The sequence below is a fragment of the Polyergus mexicanus genome, unplaced genomic scaffold (assembly GCF_030449975.1).
Source record: "Polyergus mexicanus isolate NDT 795.1 unplaced genomic scaffold, iyPolMexi1.0 SCAF_5, whole genome shotgun sequence".
NCBI lineage: Eukaryota > Metazoa > Arthropoda > Insecta > Hymenoptera > Formicidae > Polyergus > Polyergus mexicanus.
Window position 1 is genome coordinate 10,476,843 of NW_027223325.1, and position 14,060 is coordinate 10,490,902.

At 37.4% G+C, this 14,060-nt stretch overlaps 1 protein-coding gene and 1 long non-coding RNA gene across 2 annotated transcripts in view; both read right to left on the reverse strand.

The window, feature by feature from the left end:
* LOC138933747 (uncharacterized) overlaps positions 1 to 14,060 on the reverse strand; it is a 45,173-nt gene that overhangs the window by 9,221 nt on the left and 21,892 nt on the right. The window lies entirely within an intron of this gene.
* Positions 1,626 to 14,060, reverse strand: part of Sgf29 (SAGA-associated factor 29) — a 93,711-nt gene continuing 81,276 nt past the window's right edge. Inside the window, exons 3-4 of the mRNA XM_070296730.1 lie at positions 3,453 to 3,772; positions 1,626 to 2,920 (exon numbers count right to left, since the gene is read on the reverse strand). Coding sequence (XP_070152831.1) covers positions 1,926 to 2,810 — 885 coding nt within the window. The 5' untranslated portion in view covers positions 2,811 to 2,920; positions 3,453 to 3,772 and the 3' untranslated portion in view covers positions 1,626 to 1,925. The remainder of the gene's footprint in view (positions 2,921 to 3,452; positions 3,773 to 14,060) is intronic.

Sequence of the window (14,060 nt, forward strand, 5' to 3'; positions counted from 1 at the left end):
ATCCTAGACAGCGCGGCGTACTTGCAAACGCGATTTCGATTGTGGTTTAGCGCGAATACGAGTGGATAAAAGGTTCCGGGTACGAGGTCGTGCGTTTTGCTAAATTCATGTGATCCGACCGACCCTGGGGTTCGAGGTGAATTCTGATATGATTAGGGAAACTACCATAGACCAGATAAAATCAGTCGTTACAACTTTCACGAGAAAGCATATAAAAGCCATTACACAGGTTAGATAATTTTTATTATCGCGAAAGTAGTGTTAAAGAGATAAAAGTTACTTTGAGATATTGCTGAATAGTCTCTATTTTATTCTATTTTATCTTATTATTACTGAATAGTGACTCTATTTTATCTTATTTAAAATTAAAAGGAAAACATACATATACGTACATTTTCTTTTTAGCTTACATATAATACATATTATTTTTTACATCAAAATATAGTATATCTATACAAGATTTCTTTTGCGATAAACACGCTTCAAAAAAGCTATTCAAAGAAAAAATACATTTCTCTTCCTTAATTATTACATGCAATATCTTGTTCGCGCGACAGATCCAGCTTCGCGTTTCAATTAAAAACACCTCCGATACGTTATTCAACGAGCGAGCTCCATTCGAACGGCAACCAGAAATCAATGAAAAATTTTCAGGTTTAATTTCGAGGAAAATGGCGAAAAATACCGTGTTCGCAACGTGCGCCGAATCAAAGTACTTTTTTTATGACTCGATGCGAGGGGTAGTTAAGTTAAATAATGAATGAGAATTAAGCTAGCTGGGGGTACCGAGTTGCTTTGATGTCTGGCAGCAGCCGCCGATTATGGAATCAATTATTGCGCAGTGCTCTCTTTCATCCGCTGTCTTTCTCGATCCGCTCTCGCACTCGCGGCTTCGCAGGCTTTCGTCCGCCGCCGCTTTTATATTTCGCTCTCTTTATCTTCCCTCTATTCCGCGCCTTTTCTCTTCCCTTCGCTTTACCTCTGTCTCCCTTCGTGACGAACACAAAGAGAGAAAGATTTATTCGATATAGGATGAAATTACTCGGACAGTCACGGAGAACCGATTCCGCGAAAGGTCAGCAAAGTCCAGATCCACCCGCGTACATAAGGATACCGCTATTATCGTCCTATAATCTACGTCAATTACCTCTGACGATGGGTAGTATCGCGGAAATAGGACCTTAACTGTCAGTACGTGCTTGTTTCTCCCAGTTAACACACGCACGCTCATGCTTAAATTTAATCTTAATGACAAACTGCGACTTTGATAGAAATTTCACGACACATACCAAGATAATTATATTTTATCACGGAAAAAAATATTGTGCTATTTGTGACTTGCTTTTTTACACTTATGTATATATATATATATATAAATCCTATATGTCAAGCCCTCTTACAAACTAGATTTATAAATTTTTTTTATAAATTGTGTGCAGTTTATATGTTTGTATTATCGTTGTAGCATATTTCTATTTTATAATAGATTATAAAACGTAATGTGAATAAATTGCAAAAAAATACAATTCGCAAGCTTTATAAAAATGATTGCTAAAAGACTTGGCATTAAATATTGAGAATTTTGTAACATGTGATAAGAAAACTTAATTTATTATAAAAGTCAAATATTATAAGTGTATTTTAATACATAAATCAACATAGATGCGAACATTTCTTTCTTATATTCTAGAGAATCTGTAATGGAACTTCATAAATAGTTTAATACATATACTACTTAAACTTATATATATGTACATGTATTGCAAAAGAGATTTACGATCCTTGCAATCGCGCATTGTCTTTTTTATTATAAATGTGGCATGTGTGTGCGCGCACGCGTGTGTGTATGTGCATGCGCGTTCTTCTTTTAATTAGAAAAAAAATCGAAAGTTAATTAAAGGATTAAAATAAGAAAGTAATAATATTTATTTACACTGGCTCTTATTTTTCTTGCTCTCTTTGATGGAAATTACATAACGCTGTGCCACGTTGAATGGTGGCGAGTAGCCAGTCGCATAATTGACATCCTCAAAGAGAACTTCGTATTCTTCCGTAGCGGTCGTCGGTAGCTGCTTCACGATTGCTTTGTAAAAGCAGGTAGTTTGCGGATACAACGCCATCACCGTGGCATTTTTCGGGAACAGGGCATGGGGATCGGTCTCGGGATTCGCCCTCATCAACGGCAATGGCACCACTCGTCTCCGCGACAATGTATGACGAGGTTTCTGCTCTTCATCGATATCGTCGACCTCGTACTTATTCGCCGCGGGAATAAATTGTACGACTTCGGCCAGTATCCAGTTCTCCCCTTCCTCGTTGCCTTTCACCAGAGCGGCCACCATGTCACCCATCTTCGCGATGTATGTCAGCTCGGCTGGTATCGCACCGCACAACGGTGGCACCTTGGCATCTGGCGTCTTACCTACATAGAGAGGTAGAGTCTGCGCGGTGCTCAACAACATCTTCATCAGTGCTCCGCGTCTGATGGTCTCCTTGTTGCCGGCCTTACGCGCCTGTATGCGTCGTTCGTTTCGTATGGTGCGTATCTCGTTTATCTTACTGAGGGCCTTGCGCAGGATCTCCTCTTCTTGTTGAGCGTCAGTCATCGCGGCATTATACAAATTCTTCAGTTTCTGTTGGTAGTAAGAGGAGACCTTGTCGTCAGGCGTTACCTTATCGTGGGTCTTCATGATGTTGTTCAGGTTGTGCTCTGAGCGGATGCGTTGAGTTTCTATATCGTGCACGAGATTATAAATGTTCTTCAAACGCTCCTGTATCTGACTCGCTGCCGCATTTGCCGTGAATGGCATTGTGAAGAATGTGAGATTTACAAGTAACCGTGTATTAATTTCAATAGATAATAATCGAAGAAGTAATCAATTATGCTTTCGCAATCTTTATCGATTACGCAATCACGTTCCTGCAACAAAAATATATAAATATATGTTTTCGGATAACTCAACATAGCACTTCCTTATATATAATTATATAAATATATAATTCTACAGTCTAACGCATAAAAAATCTGAGTATCAATTTTAAATATCGCGTTAAACATATGCTATTAATATTTGCCAGACTTAGCAATACTATACATTTAAAAAAAAAATAATTATTTGAAAAATATCGCGCGGGCTTAAACTTATACGGCGTTATATATACATATATATATTTTTTTTTAATTTAATACTTTATGCCAAATCACGTGTGATAAAAGAGTTTATTATCTCATGATATAATTAAGATCTCAACATTTTCTACGAGAACTTTATTATGTCGCTTTGCTTGACATTAATACAGAGTGTGCGATTATCTATTCAATTCCGGAACTCATTCTACTACGTAATTCGATGAGTACTATGAGTTGTACGAGTATCACACCACGTGCGCCAGCAGCGCTTGTCTCAAAATGGCCGACATTCGACGCAGCATGAATGGATCAATATACTTACCCGCTTGTGAATTGACGGTATCCGACTGGAATTCTCGATATACCTCGCCCGAAAGCGAGGTTTCGTTCGAATGTTCTAGAACACTGGCTGCCGTATATACGTCACTCTGGTACACGTTGCGTGCGACACTGCAGCTCTGAGATGTTACGCGCTCGATTGTACGCACGCATCTGCGCCACACTGCTTCCCCCACCATCTTTCGATTGAAGTAGACCCCGTTGCAGTCATCTAGCAAGGTGATGCTGCCACCTCGCAACGAACTCGGAAAATAATCTGGTGATAGCGCTGATCATAGTATTGTCTGCTGCAGCGCTGAGTCACTAGTATCCGATAAAATTATTTATTCGTTAAATATGTATAAAAATATATTTAAATATAAATATTTCTTACTTTAAACGATTGATGTGAAAGATGAAATATGAAATTAAAAATTAAATGACAAGTTAGCAATATTCAAGTAATTAATAAAGATCAATTTTTGAAATCAATAATTATATGATAAACAAACATTTGGTTATACAAAATTAATTTATTAGTAGAATCTGCAATTTATTTAAGTATTGGACATATTAATCGTATAGAAAAAAAAAAAAAAAAAAAAAATTAAGGCCTATACATTTATAAGAATGAGATTACAGTCAAGTATGTATTAAACGTCAAATGAAGTTTTTTCGTCATAATTTTTCTGCTTTGATTTTTATTTAATATAGGAATATTGTTAAATAAATGTTTTAGAAAATACATTTCTTCGAAATATCGAATATTAGCAACTTTGTATATAGTGTATTCTCTAAATTCTTTTTTTTTTTCGATGCTGGAATATCAAAAAGTAAATTAGAAAGTTAATAAGAAAATATTTCTTATTTAATAAAGAGTTTAATTTAAGATTTAATATATATTTTACATTATGCAGTGAATCTTTTTTTTGTATTTTTCTCAACAATATTTTTTATAATGACTTATATCACATTAATGCTATTACTTTATTTGAATAGTATTCAAGAAATTTGGGATAGTTTTCATTAAATTTTTCATCAAACACTCTATTGCTTGTGAAATATGTGCATCAATGATAAAGTTGTTTCGATATGTGAAAAATAGCCATATAATTTTTCTTAGGGAAAACTCGTTCCTAGATCCAATCATACATCGTATCGCATAAACGGGCTGACTGCGGCACTAAGCGAAGGTATACATTGAATGTGGCGTGTATCATCGCTAACAGCCAACAGGTTAACCGCGCTAACAGCATCGATAGCGCCGCAGAATGCCATAACTCATTCACGCCGAGCCAGAGCTTGGGAAAACTGAATCTCTAATCTCTCGATTAAATTCGTCCTTTCGCGGCGATCTTGTATTATATCCTGCTTCGATCATATAAACGTAGTGTCACCCACTTGCGTGAAATTTTCTGTATAATGAATAATAATTCGCACCATGAATTGATAACAGAATTGAAACTGATATTATGAAGAAAAATAAAAAAATACAGCATATATTTAAAATTACACATTGAATATATAGAATGAAGAAAAAAATTCTTTTTTAATTACTTTTATATTTCGAATATTGAATTAAATTATATGATTTCTCTTAATTTTTGAAATGTTCCTGCTATTGAGATATAATAATGATTTTTGGGACAATTGGGCGACAAAGCAAACGTATGATTGCACGCCGAGAAATTAATAATCGCCGATAATAATTCACCGCTGCCGATTAACAAGACGCGTTGCGCCGCGCAATCCAAGTATCCGTTTCGATAAAACGCAACGGCGATTCCGCTGTTGAAAACGTGTCGCGTCGTTCCGAGATACGCGATCGCACGGCATATCACGACAGCCATAGTGCATCAGACTCGCATCGGACACGCCGTGCATCATCGCTAACTGCCAATTGCATCGCTAACCGCGCTAACAACGTCGATAGCGCGCGTTGCACGGGACGCGTCGCGTGTAAGAGAACTTGAGAGAATCCCGAGTCGCGGAAACTTCATTAAAGCGGAGCTGCCTCGGCCCCCTCGAACACGTCTATATATTTACGGCTGCCGATATACGGCGCGATATATCTCGCCGTAAATGTATCTTAACTGCCTCTTCTGCCTCTTACGAATTCCGCGACCTATCCGCAATGATATGCGTGTCACACCGGTCACACGTGCTATCGGCACGCGCTGCATCATCGAGAAATCGGCATGTGATATGCCTATCATTGCTTCATACAAATACAATTTCAAAATTGTGGCTATAATTGGCAGCATCATTATCTGCGCGTATATATTTTTCATATATATTTAAAAAAGAAATATAAAATAAAATATATATAAGATATTATCGCGAAGCGCAGTCTTGTTTCGTTGTAATTACTCCGGTGAAATTCAACTTCCGTACGTATCTCGTCGGATAGAAATCAAGTCCTTTTTACGCCTGACGGCTGCGACCGCGAATGGGCCATTAAAATGTGCTACGACGACGATGAACTCAGCAATGTCAGTTAGAGTATTACGTACGTGCATACGTACATACGTAGATACGTTTCGAAATCTGAAACAAGGTATCTAACGAGGCGTAATAAGGTGATCTCGGATAAAGCCCTTATGCCGTTTCGCGCCCTTCGGGTCTAGATACATGTATTTTCGCTGATATTCATTTCGACTCTCATTGCCGGATTCACACAATTCTCTCTCTAACTCTGCGGCGAATTCTAAATTATGACGCTTTAAGCATATAATGACAATTGACAGATGGAGGTTGATAAGAGAAATATAAAATAGAACACGAACTTTTTTTTTTTACTTTTCCGACACTTATTTTTCTTCTTGTAATATTAAAACTATGATAAATATATAATATCATTATTTACAAAAGAGATATAATATAAAAATGAGACACATAAATTCTTATTTAATGTTTTCGCATTCTCTCTTTTCGCTTATTTATAGTACTTTTATTATTTATTAATCGCTTCGCGCGTTTCATAAAATGCATGGGCATAAAAATATTATTTTTTAACCGGCATACGAAGCAATGCATGCCTACAGAAGAGAAAAATAAAAAATCTGCCAGATTGCAACGCATAAAGACAAATTATTATACCAGGGGGGAATGACATTTATACTATTGATAAAAAAATAAATACAGGGCGAAGTAAAATAATACGATAAACTTCTTCGCAACTGTCGCGGATAGTATGTGGACATTATTAATCGGTCGTGCGTAGCGAACGGTTGATTTGACGGTGCCTCACGCGATTCGATTTTCATCTAATATTGGCCCTTTATGACGCACGACTTAACGACCTGTTGCAGTCGTTAATCCGGCTACCGGATGCCGGATATCGGCGCGCATAAACGACATTTCAAACGAATCCTTCGTAAGACGCGGAATGGAAATGTCAAACGCAGCTACGTTACTGCTGATGCAAACGTGAAACAGAAGCCTGTAAAACGAGATGAAGGTTTGGACTCGTAAACACAATCTATTCGAAGGGATTCGATATCTCGTGACTGTCGCATATGCTCGTCTTTTTATTTCTATTAGGTAGTTTGTCAAACCGTTTGGTGAAGACAAGCAGATAATTTCGTCGAAAGACTCTTCACGTAAAAATGAGCACTTTGCTGGATATTGTATAGCATGTATAACGTCGTCTCTATATAACACATATATAGATATAGATATCAGTTTTTAAACTTGTGTATCTTTGCTTCCAACATCTTATCGCAAGTAACTTTGCATAAAAATTGTTACTGACATTATGATATACATACGTCTAAAGTATATGTGTGTATATTACAAAATATTATATAACAGTAATTATATTATGATAAAAAATATTAAATTGATATTTATACAATTTTGTACATTCATTTCCGATGATAAACAATATATGCGTTAAAGAGATAAACAATAATAAGAACAGAAGACAGTATTTATAATATCTGTTTGTCACGATATGAATCTTTATTGCAATTATCGAAAAAAATGTGTATAAAAAAAATGTACCGTCATATTTTAGCCGACGCACAGTAACAAGAAAATTACCGTCCCTATATTGCGCGATTCGTACTTTATTTTTATCTGAATATCTCATACTTTTGATATGAGCACGACACGCAAGTCGTTGCATCTTTTACGCGAATCTGCCTTTTCGTCTAGAAGCGCCAGACGAAAGTTTGTACGAATAGCGAGGAGCCAACGTTGAAAGGAATTCAACTTGCAAATGCGAGCCATTCGATTCAAACTGAATCGATACGTCGTGATTTTTCGTATCCGTACCATGCCTTTCCTCTAACTAGTATCGAACGATTTATTGGAAAGCTCTTGGAAACCGGCCGACGTACCTGCGCTTTGTTACACGTAAGATATTACTATGCGTACCTATGTCGATGCGTGCCTTATCTTTCGTCTCAAGGGTTCCACTTCCGGTTCGATAGAATATTCAACGAGGGCAATATCATACGGACGTCACCGGCGCGTTGCAAATCAGATATTCCTTTCCATCAATGTCCACGCACGTGGCCGATGTGACTACAATCGGATCAGTCGGGACAAGAAACAGTAAAGGGGAGAGGAGAAGTGATAGAAGTCGAATCACGGTGTTGGTCAAAGCATAAGAGATATTTGATTTACGCCAGACACTACGGTCCGAGAACTGTCAGGATGTTAGATGCGTTTCCTTCCACGACGCGAAAAGGATACGCGGAAATCCCACGGCCGTTGTATAATGCAGAACCGCGCGTGCATTAGCGCGATTACATCGACGTTGTAGCTATTGAATCTTCCCCTCTCTATCCCTCTTGTTTATTCTGCGTTCATTTTTTATAAGCTGTAGCTTGGACTGCCATATGTCGCTTCGTTGGTGGCGCGAGGACTCCGTGACGTGCATGGCATAAGGGATAATACACTACCCCGTGTTTGCACAAGGAAGCTTCTACGAACGGGAATTATCGAATTTCAGGAACGGTTCCGTTATTATTTCAGCAAACATTTGTAGCTTGACCAGGTGAGCAACGGCAGGTCGGAACGATAGTCGAAACCAACAGGCGCCCTCGTTTTCTCGAGGACAATGTAATGCTTCCCCGTTACCGTGGAATTTGTCCATAAATATTGGCTCAGAATAATCGATATATAACGCTGCGAATATTTCAGAGAGAAATGAATGATACGTGACAGCCGGTATTAATGATATTACCGTTTTCATTATGTTTGAATTTCATGCTGCCGGCGCTGATAATATTTAAATATGTAAACAGGATTTTAACTTATTTGAAAAATTAAAATTTTGTCACACACGTGCAAATTTAATAGTTCTCCATACGATATCGAACAATTCAGATGTTGTTTCTGAAACGGTTTCCAATGTTGAATTAGCGTCCCGTGCTTAAGGAATTTTTATGATGACAACTTGATCGACATTGAAATGGCATTTGCGTGGTTGAACGGCGAGGCCCAGCATTGGACGTCCCCGGTTGACGGCGCTTAAATAATTAAGGAGATGTGCGAGTTGGCCGATCGATGCCGAAGTTTGGGGAAAATTGACAATCCGTAAGGTAAAAAGAGAGAGGCTGCTCGCTCGATCACTGAGAGAAGCGAAACACTCAAGGCCGGCGACAAGAGAAGCGGGTCGGAAAGAGGGGTTGAGAGACGCCGGCTGACAGGCTGAACTCAGTGACAGCCCGGCGAACGTATTAATAATAAATGCAAACGCCTAACATCAATTTCTGTCTGACTGCACCTCCGCCACCGCCACCCTCGTAGCCGACTTGGAGATATCCCCTTCGCGAGAGAGGGAGACCAACTTAGTCACCCCTTTATTTAGTCGCCCGTTTGCTTACTTATACCGGACTCGCTCCAATGAACTTGTCAGAGAATCGAGGCTGCCAAGATACGAAGAAAGAGCGCGAGACATTGAACAAACTACAAATTGATACAACCTTCGTATCTCTCTCTGCAATTCTAGCCTGACTGCTGCAATGGTGTATACAGCTCGCATTCGGGAAATTGGAGTGGAGTTAAATTATGGCTTGGTTGACACACACACACACACACATACACGTACAGCTCTCTCGCTTTCTCCTCTCCTCCTAATTTTAATAGTTAAAATAATCTAATTAAGCACTTTTTAACATAGAGCTCATATGTTTGATTTTGATTGTATCTCCCTCCGAATAATAGGTATAAAGTATATGTTTGTATTTTTTAAGCTCAATGAAAAAATTTTATAATGGTTAAATTAAATTCTATAAAATATATTTTTTTTTTTTATTTAAAATACAAATATTTCTAGATTAAATATTTTTTTTAAACTTGGTAAAAAAATTTTATATCGGTTGTATATATCATAATTAAATTTTAGAAAATATATTTTGTTTTAAATTTAGAATAAATATTCTTTATAATTTTATTATATTATATTGTCATGCTCGCGCGTAAATAAAAGTTTTTTTATTTCTATCTCTAAAAAAATACACTTATAATTATTAATATATCTACTTTAATATATTAAATTAATTAAATTAAATTAATATTATTTAAAGTTGTATTATATATTCTTATCTTTTAATATTATTTCTTAATTTGTGACACATATCCTCTGTATTCGAAATACTTTTGCGAGACTCTTTGGAGAGTCTTCTTCATAAGCGCCATATGACGTATATACGAATCTTTCATTTTGCGGAAGAAGTCGTAGCACTTCATGAATATCGAACGCACAGTCAGCAGATATCACAAGCAACTATCTGATAGCAAGATAGATATATACACGGATGATACGCGGGTATCGAATCGCCATGCCGTGATTTTGAAAGTAATAAAGAAAGAAGATGACGGCGGCCGTAACGTCAAAGGAAACGTTGAAATGATTTTCCTCGACAAATGGTTCTTTCGATCCGGAAACAGAGAGAACGCGATGAGAAAGACGAGCACACTCGCTGGAGCGTAGGATGGTCGCTTTATCGGCACGAGGAGTGCTTCCTCTGGGACACTTTTTTTGCGAAATGAGCTTAACAGCATCGATGTAGCGCACTTTGGACCGTCGCGCTGTTCCGATAAAAGCTGAGATTGTCGGCGAAAACCGATTCTTTATCCGGACTCGGGGAATTGAACGGGAAAGAGAATGTAGAACTTTGCGAGAGCACAGGAGACGAAGCACGACGCGTGTTCCATCGATTAAACAAGACGAGAGGGAGTGGAGAGAAGGAGGAAAGGAGAAAAGGAGAAAAAGACAAAATGTGAGCGAAGAACTTTTCGAATACGTGTACCACCACCGCGATCTCATCTCCCTAAGTAAGATCGCCATCCTCCACTTAACGGAGGATTTATACGAGCCAAGTTGAAATCGAATCCCGAACCGATAGAACTTTAAATTTACGCCGTAAGTATGAACGCACCACCGCACTCTCTCCGTTGCATTGATTTTGCTGCGAGGCAGTTCTTTGCACGCGAACACCTCGCGAGATCGACGATTGGGGCGATCGTTCGAGATACGAACACCGTGATCAATAAGGAAGGAAACTCGATTAACCCGATTGAAATTTTCACGCCCGGATGTTTAGGAGCGAGCATCGCAAATTTACGCGAAAACTGACAGTACTAAAAGAAGCGAGAATGTCGAAGAAAGACCGAATGAGGCTGATATTTATGGTAATTCGATGTATCTGATGGCAATAACCGGTCACAATTCGCGTAAAATATCAATTTTAACTAACCGGTTCGACCTGCGCGATACTTTCTTAACTATTTCGAGAAGCCCGTCACGTAAATATGACGGTGTTCAGATATTTTAGAATAAATTGCGATAGTTCAAAAAGTTTTAAATTTTCTAAAATATATTTTTATCTTGTTTTCTCGTTCATGTATCTTACATCATGCATTTATTAATGCACCAGAAAATCAAGCTTAAATCATTCTAAGACAGATATTGGATATAGATGTCATATTATGGCCAGTTTATTATATGTTTCTATTGCTCTGCAATTCCGATTAATTTCCTAGAATACATCGTTATCTATAACCAACGAGATTAAAAAAATATTATCTAAATTATCGACGCAGCTAATATTTTGCCAAATATTTAAACATCGATGAATATATGTAAATTGCTTTATTATCTCCAGGTAAGAATTTCGCAAACGTGTGCGAATAGCAAAGAACATTGCGACGCGGTAAGTTTCTCACGTATACTTGACGTTGTCACACCCGTTTTATGTTTATGCAAACGCATAGTGTATTTCTTACGATGCTTTGGTGCGCTATCGAATAATAATACTTGGATTTTTCTTTTCACGTGTGTACGCACATACGCGTACATTCAGAGCTTGATTTCCTAATGACTTATAGGCGTACCGTAACCATCGATCCGTACATTTCGAGATCATATCTCTCGGTATCTGCGACTTACATTAGCGGGATTACCGTGTACCTCTTACGGCACTGCGGTTAGATACATGCATGTATTCTCGGCAAGATAGGTGCTAACGATCGCAGAATGCGATACGATTTTGCACGCGATCAATATGATTTGCCATAGTCGCAAAAAACATTATCATATATACATATGTCTCTGAGAAATAGTAGTGTATCTCTCTGTCTCTTTCTCTATGTATGTATACGTATACATATGCGCAGAAAGAGATAGAGAAAAAGAGAAACAAATATTAAATTATATTTATAAAAGTATCAGTTATATATTGAGGTCTTTCCTGTACAGAGATATCTCGTTTTCGAAATGTAAAAAGATCACAAGGTATAGTTTTTCAATGAATTTTTTATATGTTTCGTTTTAACAAAATTTTGCTTTACGATTTTACATTATGAGGATATTTGATATTTAAAAAACTGAAAAGTGATAAACGTGTAATAAATAATACATTTTTGGCTGAACAAATTCGAATGGCGAACATTCGACGAACCCTGTATATATTATTGTTATCAGTTTCCGTTAATATTATCTATGCATCGTAATGTGCATCGAGTCCGCATAATATTCGAATATTAATAGAATAGTACGGAAGGAATGTGGTAGAAATCATTCGCGTGTGCTAGAAATGTCTGCGAGAAATCTGTTGTTAATGGTATCCCGCCAGCGCATAAGTAAAAGCGAAACGGGTAGGCATAACAATAAATCGGTATCGTCGCAGGAAGATAGTACAATAATGTTGTCGTATAACCCGGCGATAAAGTTGTAATAGGTAACTTAACAAATTTTTGCACGGCGCTAATAAACGCCAGCTTCGTGTTTATCGGAGAAGCCTGCGAAAGAGAGAATTCTGACAGCAGGTGGTCAGGTGACGTGTAACTATTTTGCATAGATTATATTTCAACAATCAAAAACTAAATTTATGTGGCAGCGATTGCAAGCTCGCTTATGATAGATCGGAACGTAACCATGTATCTTTACGGTTATAGAATATAATTATTGTCTATTCGATGTAATTTTTCTTCGATATATCTCACATTATCTTATTTATTTTAATTGGATTTATTTCCTATTCTCGAAATAATTGTTATAAAATTTATCCTTATCTAACGTTATAAAATCTATTTTTGCAGACTCACTCTACATTAATTTGTATGTAAAGCGAGATTTCTGATTAACAAAACAAGTTAAGGTTAAGTCAGTATGTTTACACAAAATTTATACGTATATAAAAGACGGAAATACTCCAAATATAACTATTATCGTTCATATAATCTTTGCTGCATGACTCTATCTGCGTGATTTATAATAATAAAATAATACTGTAGCAAGCAATTAAGAATCGTTAAAAGAATCGAATACATAATTAAAATTCGTGACATACGACGAGAAGTAATTAAAATTTCGGAATAAATTATTCATTTGCACTATATATACATATATTAATTTCAAAATCGATATTTTAAGTATAAATATTATATAGTTTACTTTTTATGTGTTTATTAAATTTATTTTTGCAACACAGTCACATTATATTAATTGAAGAAAAATAGAGAAATGCATTTACTTCAAAATACATAAGTATGTTGCATAATTGCAAAATTGATTACCATAATATTTGCATTCGCATTTTGATACATCAATTCATTTGCCGAGATCTCTCAAAGTGAGAAGACCGAAGGCACATAATCCATGCAAAAGACAATCGGAAAGATGATATATAACTGGTTATGCATATGAAACCCCAAGTCTCTCTCGTGTGAGTAACATATGTCACATATTAACAGGTTGTCCCATTAAACGTTCCGGCGACACGCACGACCGATCCTTTTCGACCCCGAAGAAACGCCCGCGATTCTCCTTCGCTTTATCTCCCGTATTTGAATAAACTCGAAAAATAAAGATCACCGGCCCGTTCAATTATAATTGAGCGGTTGTCAACGCGGCGATAACGTCGACACCCCGTTTCCCGCGCGTCGACACGTGTGAATCTCGTTCAACAAGGGCTCCCTTCCTGCGTCGCGGGGTTTCCCCCTTTCATCTCTCTCTTTCTCTCCTCCTAACAGGTACCGCGGAAGTGTTACTTTTTTTTCTCTCATCAACGAGAGTGTGGGTAATGTGAAAACGAGTCGCGTCGCGTGATCTAACGCCGAGGGGAAGGAAGCGTGTCGCGTCGAAAGGGAAAAAAAG